General features: G+C 49.3%; 1 protein-coding gene across 1 annotated transcript in view; it reads right to left on the bottom strand.

Moving 5' to 3' along the window:
• Gad1 (glutamate decarboxylase) overlaps positions 1–24,564 on the bottom strand; it is an 82,173-nt gene that overhangs the window by 42,265 nt on the left and 15,344 nt on the right. Inside the window, exon 2 of the mRNA XM_077668484.1 lies at positions 4,870–5,103. Coding sequence (XP_077524610.1) covers positions 4,870–5,103 — 234 coding nt within the window. The remainder of the gene's footprint in view (positions 1–4,869; positions 5,104–24,564) is intronic.

Genomic DNA, 24,564 nt, shown 5'->3' with positions numbered 1-24,564 from the left:
TTTTTCAAAATCTAGAATGGCATCGAGCAATATATCACACCCGCTCAGGAATGCAGCCTCACTGTTGCTTTTCGATGCAGCTCCTTTACATCGAGCATTAGATTGGCTTCTGCCAGCAGGTAAAGCAAGTCATCGATTAGTGCGCTGAAGGCTCAACAGTTTGAGAGATTTCGATTAGACAAAAACTTAGCGACAGCACGAGGCACGAGAAGTGGCTGTGCTTCAATGGTATCATGTGTTTCAAATTATTCGATACGGGTTGTTCATCTGAAACATGTGAAATATATGTCGTTGCGATGTGTGTGGGTGGATTGCACGACAATACGCACGTTTTTTACTTGACAGAGCGCGATTGAACGACGATCAATTAACTAAAATATTCTCACTTGACACCCATTCCTGCATTAGAAGCGGAAGCTCAGCTGGGCATTGTTAATGAACTCGTGGAGCAGCGTCGTAGTGCGCGGCGCGTGAAGCATCAAATGAATTGCGTCAAGAGATTTTGGGTGGGCTAATTAGTTACGAAGCATCGTGAAGTGAACAGCAATCTGAGACACGCACACACATAGGACAAAGAATGAAAACGAATACAGCGCTGCATCAAGCTACTCTTGCTGCAGCTGCACTGGCGCGTTGCTTTGATTCGATATATTCGATACTACCTGCACCTCCTTTGAATCCCTCTCCTTGGCAGCGACAGTTGATCACAGGCAACCGACCACTCAGTGACAAGCGTAATGCTCACCGTTCACTGTCACAAGCAGGGCCCCCCTCCCGATTGACTCGGTGGGCGCGCTTCAAGCGTCGTCGAGGCAAGCATGAAAGGTCATGTTTTGCACATCAGTTTAGTTTGTACAGCTCTCCATGATGTGCATCTCACATGTTCATTTATCACAGAGGCACCTCTTTCCTCTTTGCTTTCAGAGCTCTTAGCCATTCGAGGCGGTTTACCCACATTGGCAAATCACCTCGGTACCGCACCGATCACTCTTGTATACAAAATACACACAAGCAGCTCGGGTGCTACACCGCGCTACCAGTTCCCTGGACATCGTTGGTGATGTGTGCCCGATAGTGGAACCACTTCTGGGCGCTTTCCGCGTTGCGTGCGCTAAACGCCCAACCTCAATAAAGCTGACAATAGCTCTCATCCACTGGATGTGATACACCCTTTACATTTGCTGAAGGTATCCGCAGGGGACGCAGTCCTAAAAAAAAAATCTCCCTGGCTCTCCACGCGTGCTTTAATCCGACCGCATGGATTCTTCATTGTTAGGGGTCTGACTCGTCGTAAGGAGATAGCACTGCGGATAATTCGAGCTTGTCCTGCGCTTATTCCTTCGCTCAGTGCCTCCTGGACATCGCAGATTCCCCACTTACATGCCCCTTCTGCGCAGCTCCGGCCGCGGAGGCAAGGGCAGACCACTTTCTGAAATCTTGCCTCGGACTGTGGGCAGCGCGCAAGCAACATTTGCGCAACAATTCCTTCCACCCTATAGCTGCCCACCAGAGAACAGCACCCGGACGCAAGGGCCTCAACACCGGGCCTTGTTGGCATTCAATGCCGAAACGAGCCTGTACCTTTTTCTATAATTTAACTTATGCCGAATGAAAAATTTGTCCTAAAACAAACTAAAATAACTAGCGCACTTATTCTTATTTGGTCTTAGACTACAAGACCATACTGCAAAGTTCAAGGCTTTGCGTATGGAGAGTGACCTGATATTTTTAAATTTCCTGATTGGTAACGCAGTTCGAAACACCGAACGTGAAAAACATGCCTCAGAATGCTCCTTATGTTGGCTTCCCCACGCTGCACATTCCTACGCTACGCGCAATGTCGTCACGGGAACAGGTTTAGTTTGGTTTGGTTTATGGGGGTTTAACGTCCCAAAGCGACTCAGGCTATGAGGGACGCCGTAGTGAAGGGCTCCGGAAATTTCGACCACCTGGGGTTCTTTAACGTGCACTGACATCACACACTACACGGGCCTCTAGAATTTCGCCTACATCGAAATTCGGCCGCTGCGGCCGGAATCGAACCCACGTCTTTTGGGTCAGCAACCGAGCGCCATAACCACTGAGCCACCGCGGCGGCCACGTGAACAGGGTCTACATTCTAGAGCTAAGTATTTACAGCATTATATGCTCAAGTGAAGCCATTTAGACATTTTGTAAGATGGGAAAGCCAAGTTGACGAGTTTTCAAACGCCTGTTTCTCACGCTTGATACCTCTAACCATTACGTCGATTCAAACATTTTAAAAGCTTAACTCGTCCTCGATGCTGACAGCCTTCAATTCCGCAATATGATCTTGCATCCTAAAACAAAAATAAAAGTTGATAAGTTAATTTTAGTTAATCAGTATTGAAGAAGAACATCGCAGGGCTCGTGCAAGTACAGCGTTAAAAACGCTTTAGTAAGCTACCGGCAAAGCGCCCCCTGTTTCAAGGCGCTTCAGAGCATTACCCAGCATCGGCCAGTACAACACAGAAAGTAACGGGCCACAAAGCGATCCGCGAAAGCGGTGTCATGGTGGATACTGCGATGTGGAGGCAAACTTCTAAAAGTGTAGCATTCGTATATATTCCCGGTATTCTCATATAATGCCCGCTCTCATTTACCCTTTCCTTTCCTCGCTCTAGAAACTCGGCGCTGATGTGCATTTATCAGTAGCCGCTTTCTAGGCGCCCTCTTTCGAAAGACCTCTCGCGGAATGCAATAACAGAGCGTCTGCGTCGCAATTCGTCGCTGCGCAGCTCTTTTGAGCGTCGAGCGAGCGAGCGCCTCCTTTGCATCGCGATCGCGGACGCCACTGTCGCCACGCAGGCTGGGCTTTCATCTGCGCCCGCTCGCGGCAGACGGTCCCGGCGTTGGAGCGGGAGAAGGGAGCGAGGCCGTCGAGGGCCAATATCCCAATTTGCTTTTCCCTCCGCGTGCCACGACTGCCGCCTTGAGCCGACGCGTGCCGTCGCCCGCGTGGCTGCATCGCTTTCCCGCTCGCCTCAATTTCACGGACTCTCTCCAAGTCTCCCCTTTTCCCTCGGAGAGGATCGGGAATGTCGAGGGAGCCAGGGTGACAAAGCGACGACGCGCGCTTTGGCCCGCTGTATTGCTCCCGCTCCTCCTTTCTCTGTCCCCCTCTCCTTCGGCAACGGGGCCAGCTCTCAGTCGCGCAACCATCGAGGCGGCAGCCGCCATTGTCCAAAGGCCCCCGCCGCCGACACAAATATTATTTCTTCGCCGCGTGTCTCTGATCTGCCTGCTGCCAGGCGCCCTCTGATGCGGGCTGGAGCCCCGTGGTCGCGTCTATCGCTGCTGCTGAGCAAAGCGCAAAGAGCCCCATTCGCCTTGGCGCAGTGTTGTTGTTTGCCGTGAAAAGGAAGCGAAATGAAAATGCAGGTCGGCTAATCGAAATAAAAAAATAGGTAGGGAGAGAAACAACAGTTCACGCCCGCAACGTCGGTCGTACATCTGTACATCTTTAGCAATTAACTTATGGCCTGGATCAAAATTGTACAGACCAGAGTCTACTTTTGAACCTTGTTGTAAGGAGCTTGGACAATCGACAAGGTACCGGACTCCTAAGGATTAGGATGTGGGTCCTTCTCGCTTTTTCAAGTGGTACAGCTTTAGGAGGCACGTAAATGTCCCACTAGAAGGCTTATATTTACACACCCTGTGGCCTCAACAATTTTAACTCAGGCCGAACTCAGCTTGCTCCTTCGGCGTCCCCTCATGTTTTAAGTTATCAGTCCATGTACCCTTGTACTCGCGCATCTTGGGCATTGCAACCAGGTTTATATCTTCTCAACGGCTTCAGATCAAGTTGTAGATTTTTAAAGTTTGTATTGCAAGCCATGTTGTATTTATTTTTCTTGTCCTTTGCTAGAGGCCCGTGTGCTGTGCGATGCCAGTGCACGTTAAAGAGCCCCAGGCGGTGAAAATTTCCGGTGCCCTTCACTACAGGGTCCTCATAGCCTGTGTCGCTGTGACACATGAAACCTACGTAAACCAAACCAAACCATCTTTTTGGGGCCATCTCTCGGCCTCAACAACGACTGTCGCCGACGGAATTTCATGTAATGGGTATAGTAAGCCTTTCGCCTTAAAATTAATTGCTTAATTTTTACAAATCTACTCCACATTGTAGGATTCTCCTGAACAATGGATCAAATAAAAATCTCTACGAGCTGTTCATTTACCCCTAAAGCAAAAAGGACAGGCACCTTTGCCTAATTTTATTTCTTTCGACGGCTGGGAAACGAGTGCCGTGTTAGTAGGACTGTGCCTGAACTTACGTTTCGTACAGCGACGATGGAGGTCGCACCAAGAGTAAATGAGACAAATAATCACCTGCGCTTGAAACGGGGCTTGCTCGCCTCACCTGTGTGCCTGAACGAGTGACATCTCCAGGACCCGTTTCCACGGAGTCGCGCGGTGTTGCGTGTGTTGTGCAGCACCTCTCGTCGTGCGGCACCGAGCTTATCCGTTCACGTGCCGGCTACTCACGAAGCCTGTCGCGCGGCGTCGATGGTGGGCCTCAACTCAACTCAACTCAAAAGCAAATAAAAAGCCGTTTTTAAAAACTATTCAACATCTTCTTCATGTTATTATTACGTGCACATCCGTTCACTCTGAACGGTGCCCCAGCATCAAAAGTCAGGCCTCAAGTAACCGCGTAGAGTTTAGCAAAGATGCTTCGCCTAAATGACATCTGACAACGTCTGTGGCACGAAAAATCTGCCAAGAAAAAGCACTCCGAATGCGAAACTCTGGTCGGAGGTCAGCACAAAAGCGAGAGTTCGGTCTCTCCTTGCTATTCGCGTAGAAAACAGCGTGCACAAGCGCACGGGTGAAGGAGCGTACCTGTGCGCACTTGGTACTTGAGTGCCTGGGCGCAGTCTGCGAGCACGCGCTGCAGCGGCTGCGGGTCCTGGGGCAGGTCCAGGTCGAGTATCTGCATCAGCTCCTCGGGCATGTGGAAGTCGAGTATCTTGCTCGAGCGGTCCTGCTGCTGCTCCACGTACGCCCACAGGATGTCGAACACGCGTCGCAGGAACTCATGCGTCGGACCGGAGTCGTCTCGGAACGGGTACAGGTCTGCGCACGCGCAGAGAGAAAAACAGTAAATCAACCAAACAATCGAACAGACAAGCAAACACTGCAGTGTCCACGAGCTTTAAGAAGTTGTGAATGGTTCACTACTCATGGGATCTCAGTCGAGCGTTTGTTTTTGTGCCCTAGGACATCCTTATTTTTTTTCTTTTAGCACTGGTGCACGGAAAACCTACTCGCGCACAGGTTATTAATAACGCAAAAAATGGGGGGGGGGGGGGGGGGTAGAGTGTATAACATCGGGCATAATAGCTTTCGACGAAATGGACATAACTGACAAGCAAGCATAGTATAGCGATTTTCTGCATCAGCAGAAAATCACACTTGTGCAGGCGCATCAAATAAAATATTATAGAGTACTGCTTGCTCGGGGAACTGAAGCAAGACATAGTTGGTGGACTAGTTGAGTTAGCAGAATACGTGTTTTGACATATGATTATTAAATACTCATAGGGAATTATTCACTACAGATTTAAAACGTTCATGGTAGGCAAACGTGCAAAAAATTTCTAGATTATTGAAAGATACCGCAAATGGCGCTAATCATAGAAAGGTAGCTGAAATCATGAAAATGCTGCTGTGGGAATTTCATGGGGAATGAGAATGGCCTCTCGTATTTCTTTATTATTTAAATGTCACCACGGTGGATCAGTTGCTGATAGAATAATCGCAATGCTAACAACATCTGGAGCATCAACCTCACCGTCAACAATGGCATCAACCTCAACAGCAGCCTGCGGGCCTTGGCAGGCAATGGATGTTCAACACACGCGCTGCACCAGCAGGCACACCGCATTACGCGTTTTGCTCATAGCTCAAAAGAAGCACAGTGGAGTTATTGTACAATTCCACGCCCATTTTGTACTTTCTTGACGCTCTACAAGTTTCTTAATGAAATTTTCACGTGTCTCGAGCGGTTAAAAGCTTGGTTGACAAAATTTTACTAGCGCAAAATTCGGTCAATATTTGGTCTAGGCGACCGCGAATAATACTGCTTCTGTTTTATGCCCGTATCATTTAGCCATTTTGGCTTACGTTGCCTGGCACAGCCGCCATAACGATGAACAATATTTGTATCACCAAGGCTTAAGAAACGCGAACACACCTATGCGTTATCTCTCGTGTTTGGCGCACCACATAAATGCAAAGCTGCTCTCAATTAGAGTTTATTAAGCACTTGCAGATTTATTTCCGCCCAAGCACGGATAATGCTAGTTACTTTTTATGGCTGAACGCAGTAAAGAGGAAAATTTCGTTTTCATAACCCGTGTTCGCATTTCATTCCGGTGCCTAATGCAGTGCAAGCACGCAGTAGTTTCATGTTGGGTCAGCATCTCACTTTTGTCGATAAAGAAAGCACCCTCGACGGCAAGAACTGCAGAATACTGACTGCAGGTTCTCTGAAGTCGGAATGAGACACAGTTATAACTACATAAATATATAAAGTATGGTGCCGGCCACACAAGGCGCGGCCAGTTGTGAGAACGGTGCCGGTTCTGTTTCCTCTTTCATCGTCTCCGTAAAGTTTGCGTCCACAAAACATAATGAACATGCTTGCAACTCGCTCCGCTTTCTATTCTGTTGTACAGGCGCGATGGAAACAAATGCGAACAGAACGAAACCTAGGCGCTCCTTTGGTTATAGTGTATGGCTTATGGATTTTTAACGTCCCAAAGCGACTCAGGCTATGAGAGACGACGTAGTGAAGGGCTCCGGAAATTTCGACCACCTGGGGTTCTTTAACGTGCACTGACATCGCACAGCACACGGACCTCGCACAGCACACGGAAAATTTCGCCTCCATCGAAATTCTACCGCCGCGGCCGGGATCGAACCCGCGTATTTCGGGCCAGCAGCCGAGCGCCGTAACCACTCAGCCACCGCGGCGGCCAGGCGCTTTTTTGTTCGCATTTATTTTCATCATGATTTTGCTTCTGTGGTAGCAAAATGACGCTACAGTCGTCCGTGATGCATTCTAGGACGACTCTAACGTCTTTTTCTTTCCACCCAGGTAAAAGCGCGATGAAAAGAAATCCAAGCAGCGGAGCGCGTAGGCGCCGTGTTCTTCGCGTTTCTTTCGTTCACGATAGCGCACAGGTTATTATTTTTTTCCCTATATTCTGATGACAGCAGCGAGGAGGTTGGTGCAATGAGTTGCACGTACAGCAATGTACGAAAAACAAACAAAAAATAAGAGGTCCTGATTTGTAGCAGTCACTGCTAGCTACTGATTTATCTCTTAGTTTGTAGTTTGAGGTCTCTTTGAAGGAGACAAAACCGACAGTCAGCAGAAGATCAAGAACACCTCTATTTGTCACACTCTTAATACATACTTTAAATGGCCGCAGCCTCTTTCTCTTAACTCAGTAACCGTAACTGCGGGTGATGGCTTAGACAGATGATAAAATAACGACAGGCGACAGTAGAGGGGCTCGAATAACCGCCACTTTTAAATTACCGCTCTGGGGACATTTCTATGTCCTTGCCTTGAGTAAATATTCACTACGGTGGAGGAGCATGGGAAGGTTGCACCACGCGTTGTCCATGCGAACGAGGAGCGCAGCGCGAATGGGAGGCTCTCGTAACCCACGGTCTTGAAACAGGACGGCGGCATCCCTGGCGTACACTCGGTGGGATAACCCGCGTTTCTGGCGAAGAGCCCAATAATCCACCGATCATTCCGTCCTCCTGGTCCTCTTCCGAAAACAGGGAGCACATGGTGGGGGCTATAGAACGGGCAGGAGTCACGTGTGTTTAGACTGCGGAGAGGCTTAGTTCCCTCCACCGCAGTACACCACATCTCCAACCCCCCCCCCCCCCCCTTCCTCTTCTGCATTTGGCGATGCTCTGGGCGCTCTTTAAGTCTACTGCTCCCCGCACCGCAATTAGAGGAACAAAGCCAACGGCGCTAAACGATTGCGCTTTCCCTGCTACGGGCGTCCAGCCGCCACCGCTTTCTCTGGAGGCGCCCCAGCGCGCAGAATTCATTAGCGGAGGCCGCAGCGGGAGGGCTACCGATTCGAGAAGGGGGACTCCCTAGTGGGGAGAGCGGCTGCGGGATGCAGAGAAGGAAGGGGAGTCTCAGTCGCGGGCATAGGCTTCCCCGCGAAAGTCGGCGTTCAGCCTGTCGACGCCATGTGTTGCTGATCGTTTGTTCCCTCGCGTCCTTTTTTTATTATTTACGCCTCGTGAGGGAGCAGTATTCGTGGGTGCCTTTATTTCCCCCCTCCCCTCCCCCCATTTTTTCCTCGCACTTAGCCATGCAACTAAACACCACAAGAAGAAGCAGCAAAAATTTAACTTGGTTCGCGACCTCTGCCGCTGACGGAACGCTTCTGAAGATGATAGATTAGAAAACGCGTGCTCGTGGTGAATATGAGCGGAGAACCCCTTGCTGCAATCGAACGTACAGATATTGCAAGCCACGAAAATGGTTTTTTCTAAAAATATTACCGGCACAGCACGTGAAAATTCTATTCAAAAGGAAGGTCACTTCTGCTGCATATGCGCAATGCGTATTCCAAAAAATAAAAAAAGAGCCGACGCTGAGGTAGCGATCGAATATCGAGCGTTATCACATCTAACAAAGGTCACCGTTTCGAATTCCTGCCGCGAGCTAGGATTTAACTAGTAAGTATATGCTGCACGAAACGCGAATTCGTATGCCACCATCACGAACATTCTGCGACAAACGGTTGAGCCGCAATGTTCATATGAAGATTCGTAAAGGCGTGGAATTTGGAGTACGCAGGTCGCCGGCTAGAATCCCTGCCGAGAGCTAGGCTGTAACTTAACTAGTAAGTTTATGCTGCATGGAACGCTGAATCGTATGACACCATCCGGAATGTTCCGCGGCTAACGATTGACCCACAAATTTTACTCAAATGCCGGGACTAAGTGGCCCGACTTTGACACCTGCCAAACGAGGACACCTGCCGAGACCGTTTATAACTGTTTGTGGTGGTGAAGGATCAGGCTGCCACCTCTTACAATTTTATTCCATTATGTAACCACCTCTGTTACCGTGGCAACCACTGGGATACAGTGTCGTTGCTATAGAGGCCGCCACCTTGGATTCTATCCGTTGAATTCAGCATAACTCGGAGGCTCGAAACGTGACCAGTGGAGCTAACGCTCTAAAAAGTGCATTGAGCGCCGCCGAAAGGTTGAAAATATTGCCGCGATGTTCACTAGTGCCGTCGTCCAACCGCTTCGAGAAACGTCGCCGGCGCGACGAAACGAGCATTATTTCTGCTCCGCAGGTTTACTTACCCCCCATTGAGATTTGCAATGTATTTCAGCTCCAGCTGGGCCCTGTCTTGTGTGAGACTACATGCTGTAGTCAAGCCTTTTGTCAGGGCTAGGCCATGCGGGCTCTACTCTCACGGCTGTCATATGGTGCTCATGTTTAGAGGTCTACTCAGGACTCATTTCAGGGAACGATTCTAGCTATTTTTTTTACTTGAATAAAAAGTTCTCAGAATGACTTTACTAATCTAAAGTTCTAATATGTACCTCGGTCCTCATTTCCTGCATCGTTCCGGCAGTGATGTACGTTGGAATGCTATCCCAAACTACTCCCAGGATGCCTCTCGAATAATAGCTGGTAGAAGCGCTCGTGAACCTGTTTTTTTGTGTCCCTTACTCTGTCCGTCGTCCGGTATTTTGCGCTTCCTAGTTTACAACATGCATCACCAACTAGCCCGGCAGCTTGCTCTCCTGAAATGGTTCACAAGTGTGACGTCCCGTCTTTTCTCCGTCAGGTAGTTACACGCAGTGACCAAACGCTCCGCGAGTTCTACCTTGAACGATTAATAACTGGACGCCCCACTCCAGTTGTAACCTACACAGTGCTGTGCGCGTGTGTGATTTAATTCCTCTAAAATGAACTAATCACGCGCACAACCTGGACACATTTCTTATTGTGTAAATAGTTTGTACATATTACTTCTCCCCCTGTCCTCTATTCCTGTCCCCTCACCTCTTTCATTTCATTTCTCCATTCTGCCTGCTGTCCTTTATTTCCGCTGCCCCAGCTCAGGTGCTTCAGTATCGACGGCAGTTGCCGGGGCTAGCAAAAATCTTTTCCTTCCTTTTTACTATTATTTTTAATAAAACCACTACCACCACCACCAGTGACGTGGAAGCAGTTATTGCGGGGGGTGGAAGGGGAGGGAGCAAATTTATAGGAGAGAAGGTGCAATCTCCTCCTTTCCTCAAGCGAGAGATTTTACACGAAAAAAAATTATGCTTAACTTCATTTTTCGACGAAAAGCGTCTAATAAATAAGTGGTTCAAATAAGACCGCCCTTCATCTCGAAGAATGACCTATATATCGTCCACTGGTGGCGGGTTGGCAACTTTCGACTGCATGGAGTGGCTCAGCAGGCAAGTGATTTTATTTTAGGGTTGGGTGCTCTTGTCATTCATGCGTGCACATTCATTTCATGATTCGTGCAAGGAACTGCATGCTTGCGTTTACTTTTCGCTTTACTGCGATGCTATTGGGCTTTTTTTTTTCATTATGTCGATAATTCTATTTCGCGACGTTAACTTTTTTGCGTTTTCACACACAGTTCTCATAAAAATAACATGCAGGAAATTACAAATTGTAAATCATAACAAAATCACAATAAACCATTTGAGCCAAATCAGTACAGATTAACTTGAGGATACGAACCCAGGCCCGAGCACTGCGTTCTGCAGTAGTCGGCGCCGCTTCCAGGCACCAGCCTCTCCTCTGAAGCCCACGTAAGAAAGAAATAATTGAGACAAACTTGAAACACTACATTAGCGCCGTAAACGGCAACAACGCCAACGCTTTCATTAACATAAAAAGGTAGAAACTGTCACCTTTGTGTGCGGTAGAAAAACTGCGAGACAGTTCAGAATAAATTTCAAGTGCATTCATCAGAACGAACTAATACGGGGTTCTTTCCACGTACTAAAGCCTTTTCCCAACCCTAAAATTGTGCTGCTCGGACCATTTCACTTCAAACCAAAATAATCTATATAGATTGGCAGCAGTGAACAAGCCAGTTGAGAACTTAAAATTTCAGTGAATATGAAGGACAGAGCGGCCTGTCTACTTATTGTAGGCCCCGTTAACTGTAATTGGCGAAGCAGATTTCTAGAATAAGCGCTACAAAGGCGAATGCAAAATCAAACTGAAAATAAAGCCTAATGGCTAAACATAACAAGTCAGCGGAATCAAAGAGCGCCATATATAAGTCTGTGCGTAAATGAATCAACAAGAAAAAAAGAAAGAAAGAAAGAAAGAAGGAAAGAAAGAAAGGAAGGAAGGAAAAAAGAAGAGAAAAAAGAAGGAAATAAGGAAGAAAGAACGAAAGAAAGAACGAAAGAAGTAAAGAAAGAAAGAAAGAAACTACAAACGTTATACACTTTAGTTTTGCGTTACTTAAAAAATCTCAAAACGATCCGGACAAGCGTGTTGGAAAAAGGCGAACGGAAAGTGAAAGCCATCGGAGAGACGATAAACAAACGAACAACCCAGGAGGCTCAAAGAGAAGGAAAAGTGCGAGCGCGAAGGGTGTCCGCATGGCACAAGCAGTATGCAAAAACGGCTCGCCGCTGAGTCCGCGGACCCCGACCGACAGCCGACAGCTGCCGCCGAGGCGGGACGAGAAATGGGTCTCGGTCCGGTGGCGGGAGGGCTCCCCCACGCGCGTTCACGAGTCGCTGGCTGCGCGAAGCGGGGCTGCCGGCGCCCGATAAGGTGCGCTCGCGGGGACGTCATATTTTTACAAGCGGAATCCCTCCATGCCCGCCACCAGACCACGCCAGTGGAAACGGAGGCGCACATCTCGCGGACTGGCTGCTACACGAGGGTCGGCTGAGCTACGCCGTATCGACCTGCCAGGAGTCGGCGTCTCTGCCATCGCTTACGGGCCCCGCGCACACGACAATGCCTTCCCGCTGCATGCCAAGAAGGGGGCGAGTGACTCCGGCTGACGGCTAGCGGCCCCCAGATTCCCCTCTGAATGAAGCCTCACAAGTGCCCTCACCCTCCGCTACACACCCCTCCGTACGCACAACTGGAAAGTTTTGTGTACTCACTTGCTTCGCAGTCCTCCATATACGTAATAAGCATAGCATATCCGACCAGCAGGCTTCAATTTCTCGAGCCCAATATTTGGTTCTCGACGTCTTTGTGTTGGAACGCTTCTTAGCCGAAGACTGCCCCCCCCCCCCCTCCCCCCGCCCCATTTCTCTTATTTGGGAGCCATGCTATCGACGCTCTCAGCCCGGTCATGGGGGCTTCACTTTCGACCGTATCGCTTACTACGGCCAGGAGGTGACGCCGTTATCTAAGAATGCCAAGTGCGCCAGCAAGCTGTTGAACGGGCCCTGTCAAGATCGCCACGCTGAGAGCGCTCACCCAGCTCCTTCCTGCCCTTTCTCTGCCTCGGCTGTATAATATTTTTACTTCGCCGTTTCTTGGGAAGGAAAACTAGAACGGAGCGTTCTAAGCGGATCGCCAGATCAATACAGGGCCGGCCGATGCCGATTGCACCACTTCGCCGAACCGTGTATTAGACGCGGCTGGAGGCGCCATGAAGCGTGTAAATAGAGGGAAGAGAGGGCTTTATTCTACATCCCTCGAGCCCGGATAACACGACGGAGAGGATCGGGCATATTTTTTATTTTCTGTTCCGCTCTGCGCGTGGTGCTAGATGACAGCGCAGCTTTAGTCCCCCAAAGTGAAAGCCATGAAATTAGCTACACAAACAATGTACACTTTCCTCATCCTAGCTTGTAACTCGTGAAAACGACTGCAGTGTACGACTCCTGTTGGCGATAAAAACTGCGCTCATACCAGAGAACTGAATTGAAGCCCGAAGTGAGCCAAAATACGGCTTGAAGCCAGTGCCTGACTGGCAAAGCAGTTCACGCAGCGAAGAGGACAAAAATAATACGTACGACTAAAGCCGTACCTCCTACCCGGCACTTATCAAAGTTACTCAATCTTTTCTCGTATTTATCATTAGAATCATCATCGTCAACAGCCTGACTATGCCCACTGCAGGGCAAAGGCCTCTCTCATATCTCTCCAATTCACCCTGTGCTGTGGCAGCTGCGGCCACCCCATCCTCGCAAACTTCTCAATCTCATCCGCCCACCTAACTTTCTGCCGCCATATGTGCAATCATGGATGAATTTTAGAGTATTCTGAAGTAAGCATGACATTTTTTAACGCTGCAGCATTAAAGGTCCCGTTGTCCTGAAAATCCGGCGTCGGCGTTGTGGGCGAAACATCACGAGCATGACTCTGGAAGCTGGTCCCCAGACAGCAACCTAGGAGGCAAGTGGGCCACTGGATCGTGAGCAAACTGCCCACCATGGCACGTAGCAGTTAAATTAATGATTGGTTGCTCGCGAAGAGCAACCTGGCCAGCACAAGCCCCGCCGCTGGGAGCACCTGGCATCGCTGGGCAATGGAGCATCGATCGCTTAACCGCTGCGCAAGGAGGGGCATGACGACTCGCAGGGATCTATGGATGCAAAGTAGAGAATAACCTTCCGTATATGTGAGAATTAACCCACTATGTATGCCATCGCGTCATACCGTTTAGGCGGAGCTTAAGTTCCCCCTCCAAATTTTTCGGCTGTTTCGCTGAAGTACGAGAGTCCTAGAGAAGTATGGCCTAAGCATATCGCTCAAATTAGGCTGTTAAAATGTGAACGAATGGCTACAAAAACGTCGACATAGACGGAGACAACGCAGGCACTCTGAGGAAACTAGAGAACAAGCTTCTTATGAAGAAAATGCCCCCCCCCCCCCCCCCCCCCACATAATAAGACTGAAAAAAACTCTCATTGCTGTTGTCACCCATAGAAAACTATACACATGTTCATGCGTTTTTTAGAGTAAGCGCAAATCTCTAGCCCATCTTAACACACCCATTATATGCGTCCAAATGACAGCGCAGGTATTATGGCGCAGCGCTCATAGAATTTTACGTCTTTGTAAGATAGATTAGTTCCAGACTTTGACCGAGTGTTATCCAACTTCACTGAGGCGCGTTTTTGAGCCACTGAGCTCAGCAGTGAAGCTGCGAGAAGAGAGGAATACGCGAATGGAGGCGGATAAGCGGTGCGCTGGTTCAACTTCATCTCCTTTTTTCTTCCCTAATCGTGCTAATATCGCCTCCAGCATGCTAGCGGGGTTACAATTACTTATATACATATATAAGCCGCCGCGGTGCCTCAGAGTTATGGCGCTCGGCTGCTGACCCGAAAGACGCGGGTCGAATTTCAATGGAGGCGAAATTCTAGAGACCCGTGTGCTGTGCGATGTCAGTGAACGTTCAAGAACCCCAGGTGGTCAAAATTTCTGAAGGCCTTCACTACGACATCTCTCATAGCCTCAGTCGCTTTAGGACGTTAAACTCCTGTAAACCATGAACATATCATATCAACGGAGGAAGCATAGATGTACAGTCGTGGACAGAGATTTGCGTTATGTGGATTCGCGAAAAAAAAGAAAAATTCTGTGATACCTCGCTAGCCGGTCAGCTAGTATCCTTCCAAAGGATAAAGAATTCAAGTCCCCTCGTCCTCCTGAGTTTTCATTGACGCTGTTTGCCTGACAGCGCAGAACTAAATTTTCTTTTTCGTGAGGCTGCAACCTGTAAACTTTGTCGATCACTGTGCACTGTGTTTTCTTTGATAACAGGGTCCCCCCTTTTATTTATTTCAGTGTTCATTGAGCTAGCCAGCTTTAGACGCTGCCAGGCGATATAACCTGAATAAAGTACTGCAGCGGGAGGCTCAGCAACACTGCTCGGGGGAAAGAATGCCACCGCACCATCAAGACTGCAGCGCGGTTGGCGCAACATGTCCCGCATTCCGGCAAAACGAGAGCGGCGCTGATAACGGAGGGCGAGGCACGGCAGCAGGTGCCGTAGACTGGTTTGCCGCTCCAGTGGATGAGCAGCGCATAAAACCGACTTCTTTTTTCTTCTTCCTCTCTCCCGCACCCGTTGTCATCGAGGGAGTATCAGACTGGCAGAGAGAGAAACAATTTGTAGGGTCGTATGTCTGCGACTTCCTATGGGACAGGAATGGCCGGGGACGCGGAGGGAACGTCGGAATGGCACACAGCTGGTGCGCACTAAGCGAGAGAAAGCAGAAGGAAAATAGACCGCATTAACGGCAGACAGGGAACGAAAACGGGAAGAAATAAGAGGCAAGGGAGGTAGCAACGTGCATTGCGTCACGGCAAGGCATGTAATAGAAAAGAGGAGGCGGACACAGCTAAAAGTGAGGGAAGAAACGAAAGACGTGGGGATAAAAAGGAATCGAAGCATGCAGGGAACAATGACTTAGCAGCGCTGAAAGAGGAGCCTGCCGAAAATCGCGAGGGGGTGCCGGGCTTCAGGGAAGGGGAGAGGGGGGCGTTGGCGCAAGACCGCGTCAAAAAATAACGACGTCGGGATCGGGAGGCGATGAACGAGCGCAGTTATGAAAACGGACACTCCCTCCCAGCTCCCCTTATATTCCGCTCTGGCGCTCGCAACGCGACGCCATGATTGCGGCTTTGCCGCCGGGGGGCGCGCTGAGCGGCAGCGCTTGGGTTGACATCTCGCGGCAGTGGCCCGCAAATCACGGCACCGTCCTCTCCCGCTACCGCTGCTGGTCGACTACCGCACCGGCCCAAGGCAGTTTCGGCTAATAACCGCCTCGATAGTAGACCAGCGCATCCGCGAACGCGACGCGCGTAATGTGAGCTTCGAAAGGAAGTCGTTATCGGTTCTCACTGAGAATAGGTGCACGTTGTAATCTCTTTTTTTCTTTATCGCCTAGTGTTTGGATATCCACCTAACACGAGGAGGTGTGACGTTCGATCCCCAGTGCTGCCGGGTACCCACCGGGGCTCTTCGGCCAAAGGTGCCCTTCTACCATAAAAATACATAATCTTTTTCCCCCAGTAGTTATGCTCCTCGGCAACTGACTTTAAAGCAACGGGTTTGATCCCGGCCGCAGCAGTCACACTTCGATGGAGGCGAAATGCTAGAGGCTCATGTACAGTGCGATGTCAGTACACGTTAAAGAACCCGAGGGTGGTTGAAATAATCCCAAGCCCTCCACTGCTGCGTCTCTTATAGCGTGAATCACTTTTGGACGTTAAAACCACATAAAACCTAAAAAAAATCATCTCCTTTTTCATTTGTGGATGCTGTATGCCAGAGCACGTTAAAGTGATTTCTGTTTTACCATGAGTGTGCAGGAGTGAAAAAATAGCTGTTCGGAATCGTGTTATCATATTCTTGCGACACTTATTCAGGCGAAAGCCTTTAATGGCTCATACTCGCGGCCACGAGCCTGTCCGTCCGATGTCACGCTCTTCAGCGACTCGATAAGGAAAAAAAAATCTTTGGGCACGATGGGATTCGAACCATATGTCGTTTTTCTTGTCTAGGAAGCTGGGAGTGTTTGCGGAAAGGCGTCCAATCAGACGGATGCCTCCCAAACGGCTTCCAGTGTCTCCAACGTTTAAGATTCACAAACAATTGTGTACTTGATCAACATCTTAACCACACATCAGTGACACAAGCAGCAACATCGCGCTAAAGGCTTTCGCCTCACCGCACTTTAGATGATCAAAGTGTCCCCCTGAATTTTTATTACTCTTTTTGCGTCTACAGGTTTTTGTATTTTTCATGTATTGCATTTATTGTATTTGTAGTTATTGCATTTCGCAGAAAGGCACGTTAAAAATTACGCACATGGCTGACGTACGCTAGGACACAGTACATCGGTGGCTTGTCGGAGCTTCAAATGAAACTGTATGCACACTGCAACCCCCCCGAGACTGTAATGCAGTGTAATGCACACTCTCCGGAGGAGAACGCCATTATTTATTGTTTCTCTCGAGTGCCATCCACGCGTTGATGTCTGTACTGCTGTTGTAGCATTCCTCACAGTGGAGGAAAACACGTAACTAGAAAGTGCAAAAAGTGATCGACACTCTTAAAATAAGTGCGGAGAAGTAATAAAAACTGTATTTCTTAGCATGAATTTTTCACTCTTACGCATGTTCCAACGGTCTCTCCGAACAACTCTAATTACATTAACTAGATGGCTAGGTACACGACCGACTTGGTGAGGCCACGTGCAAGGAAAACATACCTGTGTCAAGTTATGTTTTACTCTGGCGGCGATTTGATGGCGCCACGTTGCTGGCTTCAGCTTACCAGGACCCGAAGCCTCGTGGCTTCTGGCACGCAAGAATGAGATGTATTGGCACTTCAGCTCTCGTGCTCCAAGTCACCACGATTTCTGATGTGAAACCCACCAGCCTGTCACCAATCGTTCGTACGCGCGAGATGGTTCTATAATTTAGCCTATGATTGGCTGCGAAAAGCGTTTTATAGCCTCCATTTCCCTGCCAACCAATCTAAAAGCAAAGAAGAGACTTCAACAGCTGCGACAGCAATGGAGACGAACTTTCCCGCAATTTCCACGAACTTTCACTTGTAATCTGGACTTGTAATTACGCTACTTATTTGTCGTCTGCCACGCCGAGGTCATTACAGTGTGGCTACAGGTGCCAGATCTACGTCATCCTTTTACACGCCGTTTCGGGCGGGGGCGTTCTTGTTGCCGGCGTCACGGGAAAATCTTTGGCAGATATGTCTCAGGATCACTGAATGCTTGCGAAGTGCCTCGAACAATTTACGCCGGAATTATCGCTCGGGCACCGTGAAGGTGGCCATCTCAGCACGGGGCGTAAAACGAGTAAGCAGAGGCACTTTCGGACGAGCGCTCGAATAGCTGGGCCTTTCACCTCGTCCCTACTTTAGCGCGTCTTCTAAGCTGGCTATTCCGCGTCTCTATGATCACCTTGTGACGGTTGCACTGAGATGAATCTGTAGCGGCGCTGGCATCGCCAGCGGCGCTGATGAAGATGAAGTTGGCGTGACCTGCCTCGAGCAGAACAGAACGCTTTCGGCAACCGGCCTGGCCAGCAACGTGAACAGCCCGCTCCGCCGGCTCACCAGCCACCGCTATCGGGACTCCAATAAATGTGGACCACCCACCAAAAATGTAGCATCCGTTTCCAACACATACATGTGCAGCCCTTGTCAAAAATATACAGCCCAAAGGGTTTGCTTCTAAATGCTGCAGCGTTGCTCGTTTGGCTTCGTTTTGCATCCACAGCCCTAATCTCTCCAAAGCGGGAGGGTCCTGAGTCTTCTACCCCCCCCCCCCCCCCCCCCCCCAAGCTTGGGGCTGCCAAACACGGTGAGAGCCCCGCTACCCAGCTTACAAGTAGATCCCTCGGGCTGTATATTTTTGAGAAACGCTGTACGTGCCACATAAAAGCAGCCAACCTGTTAAGCTCGCAAAAAGTGATGTGCAAGTACACAGACAATGTGGCCAAGCAGCAAGCATTAGCAGCTCTGTAACACGGTTACCGCATACTCTGTATGATACGCTAAGGGCCCTCCGTTGGCAACATTCCTTTCATAGCTGATTTAAAAGAAAATAAAATGTTACCTCTTCAATACTCTTTCAGAAATTTGGTTGCATTACAGGGAAAATACAACAGCATAACATCCAAATGTAATTATCTCATAGAAAGTTTTACTGCATGCCGTCTTACACACCTGATCGCTTTTCCCGAGTTCCTTCTCATCTTTTCTAGTTTTTTTTTTCTCGCATTTTCATGCTTGCTTGCTAAAGAGGCTGTTTGCTGAAAACGGTTACATCCATAGTTTCCTCACTGAGTGGTTACCCTCCGGGTTCTTTTGGGGTAACCACAATTTTCACCGGCACATGCTGCAGCTCCACTCGGTGAGGGCTCCGTGCAACTGTTGTGGCTGAAAAACTGAGTGGTCATGTCATGTGGCACTTTTTCGTGACGCTTATGCATGGTTTCGCGTCAGTGCTCTTACACGCAGTGCCCTTACAGTCTGCTTAACCATGTATAGCAACTGGCTTAAACGGGTGGTGGTGACAGCAGCGCTTCGCTAGCAGATGTCGATGAGATGGGGCCTCCCAGCCTGGATAGGCGCGTATAAATAGCACAGCAGTGCCTCGGAACGTACTAAAGCGCGACTCAATTCAACAGCACCATCCTCTCACTATCCACTGGACGTCCGTATTTTAATCTTGCCCTCTGATTGAGTGTAACTCCTGCTCATTAGCCAGCTAGATGGGGTGTGCATGTGAAAGATACTGAACTTTATCAGTTAGTATCCAATTTATAAATCTGAATTCTAGTATTTGCATCGGGTATTTTTTTTGTTTAAGTTGAAATGTCCTACCCCTGATTACAAATAACGCACATCATGTCTTATGCAAATGCAGAGAGGTAGTTTTCTTTATAAAATTTTTTCCGGGGTCTGCACGGTGATTTCACTCGCGCGGAGTCGCCGCGAACAAGAGACCGTTCGTTTAGCCCTAGCACAATGATGCAATCACGGCAGCAGCGAACGCTTAATCAGCCAGCACCTCGCCCCATCCCTGTCAAGGAAGGTGCCGTCAGCGAAGCGTCGTCCGCACACGCGTTCTTCGGGCAGCCGGCTTGGCGGCGCACAATAGCTTGCAAATTTAGCGGCGGAAATTTGATCAGCGTCTGCCCCGCGCGCACGCGTGAACAGGGAAACGAGGTAGGATTAGATCGTGTTTCTCCTGGGCTCCGTGAGGAAAGGAAAACAGAAAAAAAACACGCTGATCCCTCTGCTTGGAAGTCGCTAAATGATTCTGTATGAGGTGCATTTTCTTTCTTCTCCTTTGACGGGCTTATCCGTACGCAGACGCTGTTTTGTCACGCGAGACCGGGGCCGACGAAAACTGGCGTTACGTGCGTAGATCTTGAAAGGTGCCACACTTCCTCTGTCAGCCGCTTTCTTTCCTTATTCTTTTTTAAAACCTGACGTCGAATGGCGGTTCTGTGCTACCACACAGTCGGCTGTTAGATCAGGACATTTCCTAAAACGCATGCGTCCAAATATTACAGGGGCGCAAGTCTTACCTCGGATAGTTAGTGAATCCGATTCTTATTTCCTCTGTTCCCTGAATAAAGATGCTGCCGACTTCGGTGGCAGTGGCTCAGTGCTGGCGGTATACCGTGACTCAGCTTTTAACTGTCACATTTAGCTCTCCCCAGCGTACAGCACGTGCATTAAGGAAGTTTTCAGAACAGTCAGAGATAGTGTAATCGCCTGAGAATGTCAGCTGCATATGCACTTCAAAAATGGCCACAGTGGCTACGAGAGAAACCAATCGCAATGAGACCAATCGCACAGAGACCAATCGGAAAATATGGATATATAAAGCGTAGTATTTTTTTTACGCAGTCTCGTATCAGCCAAGCTGCCGATGCAAATATGACCCTTGCCCTGATGTACAGTGTACTAGTGTTTCATTCTTTTACGGCTACGAACAACGGATTAGCTGCGGAGTTGAGGAAGCGCTGGCAAGGCACGCTTTGTGGTTGCCAGCTGGCCCCGTTCAGCGATCTGACACCATTTCCGGCGCAGCAGGCAAATGGTTACACGTGCCATTTCAGAGGACATTGGAAGGTCACGCAGGCGCGCTGGTTTCTGGCAGCCTGCACTACGGCAAGTGTACCTCGATCGAAAACAATACGGCCATTTTTCTAAGAAGATTTATGTGCAGTACACGGCCAAAAATACTGTTTTTCTTCCGCCCTTGTTTCTCAATGGCAAAAAAAAAGTGAGAGGATGAGAGAGAGGGAGGCAGTTGGGTGCTTTGCAGCAGGGTATCACTTTTTTAAACACTCGCATTTGATGCGTGTTTGTACAAGGAAGGTTGGGGGTGGGGCTCCTTCATACGAGGCCAGAGCCAGGAAACGCTCGCAGGATTTGCGTGCACTCATTCGCACCTGTGTGTGGCGTCGGGATACGCTCGGGAGCCCGTAATTTCATTCAGTGGAAGCTCAGCAACGGAGCAGACCACCACTTTAATCCTGGAGCAGATGAACAGCCGCCTGCTTGAGCCGTACGGAAAAGATCAAGGAAGCCACTACCGAACCCGAGGGCTGGCTTAAACCAGGCCTGACGCGTGGGAGAAAGAACAAACTATCTAAAGGGGGACAGCACGAGGCCGAGAGCTGGTTGAGAGCGCTCGCTTGACACAGCGGCTATTATGCGTGGCATGTTAGCGAGTGGCGGCATGGGCCCTTTTCATGCGGATAAAAAGTAATTCGTAACGAAGAGCACTGTAAAATTTCCTATCTTGGAAGTCTTCTATGGCGCCGCGAATCTTTCTTATTGGGATCCCGCATTTAATTAAGATGTTAAATAGTTAATTCACCAGTCGTAAATGAACAACGAGAGCACAAAAATGTGAGATTTAATAAGCGCATATGTTAGCCAGCGACATTTTTCGGCTGCGCCCTCCTATGGTCCGCTGGTGCATATTGAGGCCTTGGCTCAAGCAGCGCAGTTTGCGTGGGACGCATGATATTAGTGATTCTAGAAACACAGGCCACACAGAGATAATCTTCTTAGATTTTCATCACGGTGTTGAATTTGCAGGCGTAAAAGAAAAGTCCACAAGCACACTCACTGTGTTTCTGCACACAGTCGTGCTTGTGCAAATTCAGTGCTTCGCAGCTGCCATCATATTTCGAACACGCGTATGCCAAAGAAAAAAAAAAGAACTGTGGAAGTGAACGGCGGCTAACACTTAATTAGCCAAACTGCTTGTCTCTTGCTGCAATACATATATAGGAGGCGAAATGAAGACGAAATTATTTTTCGTTTCCATTTGAAAACGGAGATTTTCGCGTTAGCTTCTCGTTGCGTTTACATTCCTCTCAAAATTATTTTATTTCTGGTTATTGCTATAAAATTTATTCATTCGACCCTCATCGCTTTTCCTCGATTTTATTTTTGATTTCCTCAAGATCTCTCAAAATTGGTGATTTCTTTTTCACTGATTCCTCCATTTGTATTTATGAGCCGCTTGAGATAAACCTGGGTGAGTTTTCTCCTGTTTGGATCTACACCAAACCCTAGAAAATCCCCCAACATGGGTGTGTGCCATCGCTTTTGAGGCAACAGCGACAACAACAAGAGCGAAAGACGTCCAAGCGAGCAAATAATAGCCATATATCGGGGACAAATACACGAGTAAGCGAAGTTTGGATGGAAGCCTTTCTGGCGGTTTTGTAGTCCGCTCCGTTATTGCAGTTTCTACAGTGGCACAACAGGAAAACATAACTCGATAACAACACCTAGCTTCGCTGCTGCGACAACGTGAAACGGCTTTCGATTTTCGCTCGCAGCTTTAGAATGGGATTGCCCGGAGGGTTTGTTGTGCGTATTCCTGCGACCAGGCTGAAAGAACGTCAGCCGCCTAGCTGCGCATACACAGAGCCAGCCGTTCTGGTACCTCGATGCCTTTTCTTCCCTCTCCGGGCGGATCGATGAGCCGCGAAATGTGACGCCGCTGCCGCCGCATCCCGCGCTTATCGGCCTCCGCACCAGGGGGACACTCCATTTCCTGGCGGTTACACGGCACCGTCGGTGATAGGGGACGTCACGCGGAACCCTCCGGAAGGTGCAGCCGCGCCGCCTTTATCGGAGTCTGGCATCGAGGTTTGCACCGCAGTGTAGTTGTGCCATCGAACCTCCCACCCTCGGCTTTTTTTTCTTTTCTTTTTTACCGTGCCAAGGGCGCGAGCGATGAGAGCCATCCGCGGAAGTGCAGGGACGTGCACGAGACGTCGCCCGCTATGATAGCGGTCCACGGGAGCGGAAGCGTGCGCCGTCCTACTCCGACCGCAATCAGGGCCCATTCACGCCCGGCCTGTACCGACCGCACACGTCGACGGCGGGAACCGGCAAGTGCGATTCCGCAATGCCAAAGTAAAGCACGTTCTCGTTACTCTCGTCTAGTCTCGGAGAAAATTAACTACATGCAGAAAACATTTGCGGTCATTGTGCCATAAGGCTTTTTTCTGTTTTGCAGGCAAGCAACACAAATTCAAAATTTCTCTCCATCGTATTGTGAATGTCCCATGAATCCACTGTTGGTACCGCGCTTTCAACCGCCATGGTGCGCACTAGTCGTTTTTCGTCATTTGCCATACCCTGTCCAATGGAGTGACGTTGTAGCTGCCGCGGTTGCTCAGTGGTTATGGCACTCGGCTGCTGACACCAAAGACTCAGGTTCGATCCCGGCCGCGGCGGTCGAATTTCGATCGAGGCGAATTTCAAGAGGCCCGTGTACTGTGCGCTGTCAGTGTACGTTAAAGAACCCCAAGTGGACGAAATTTCCAGAGCCCTTCACTACGGCGTCCCTCATAGCCGGAGTCGCTTTGGGACGTTAAACCTCGTTAAACCATAAACGAAGTGACGTTGCTGCGCCCTCCTTGCGACGGTCACTTGTCGTCACGAAGACTGCCGCTCCACTCATATTCCCAGTCCCTCCACGCTTCCGCACATCACGTTACATTGTATCCAGTTTGTTTAGCGCACCCAAATCCGCATGGGCCACGAAGAATAGGCACAGTCCACGGCTTTGGGTGGCTTATAGTGTCGTGCTGTGCACCTTCCATCCGTTGATGGAGCTAGGAACAGCGTAAATTAACTTGCGCCCTTGTTCCGTTTAAAGCTGTGGTCCTGACATGTTCGTTCAAGCGCATCTCAAAGAGTCGCCATTTAGCCAGCTTAATTGTTCTGTGTGAGGAGTGCTGACACATCATATCGCGCAGTTTCTCGTGCCGATCGAGTGCGCAGCAGTCTATGGCTAAACTGCTTCACATATTCTCGCATTTCAGGCATAGTAGACAGTGCTGTTCGTGTATCTTGACAGAAAATCCACGTACCTCACTGCAAGAAAGCACACCGCCAATTGGAAAGCTCTTCTCTGATTTCGAAGGCTTCTTTCAGAAAAAACCTGGCCTCAGACTTTCACTGGCCGGTTGTGATGTGCTCCAGTGGCCTCCATCACAATTCGTGATAAAATCCGCTTTATAATTCTCTGCAGACGTTTAAAATGAGGGTTCCCTGGGCATCGCCGTATTGCTCGCTGGCCCGTTGAGTGCACCTGACGCTATCACACTGAAAGTGGCAGCGGAACCTATTTGCAAGAGCCTCGACAGAAGGGGAATCGGCCTCTTCCTCACCCGATGTAAAAGTCTCTAAGCCGGAGGCGCGGGGTTCGATCCCCAGCACCGCCGTTTACACAGCGGTTTTCCAGTGCTTTACCCAGGGCTGGCATTCGACCGTGGTAGAATGCTGGAAGAATGGGTCTTGGACGCCACCTTCTGCAGAAAAAAATGCTTTAGCCTCGGCGCTGTTCGCCTAAGCTGCCTTTGCGCCATCAAAATGAAATCGTTATCACCACAATCCACTGTTTTATTAGGTCATTCGGCAAATTAACGCGTTCAGGATTACATATAGGTTGTGTCGTACAAGCTTGGTAGCCTTAATATCAATTTTG

The sequence above is a fragment of the Amblyomma americanum genome, chromosome 6 (genome assembly GCF_052857255.1).
Source record: "Amblyomma americanum isolate KBUSLIRL-KWMA chromosome 6, ASM5285725v1, whole genome shotgun sequence".
NCBI lineage: Eukaryota > Metazoa > Arthropoda > Arachnida > Ixodida > Ixodidae > Amblyomma > Amblyomma americanum.
Note: the sequence above shows the minus strand (reverse complement) of the source record. Positions and strands in the feature narration are given on the sequence as shown.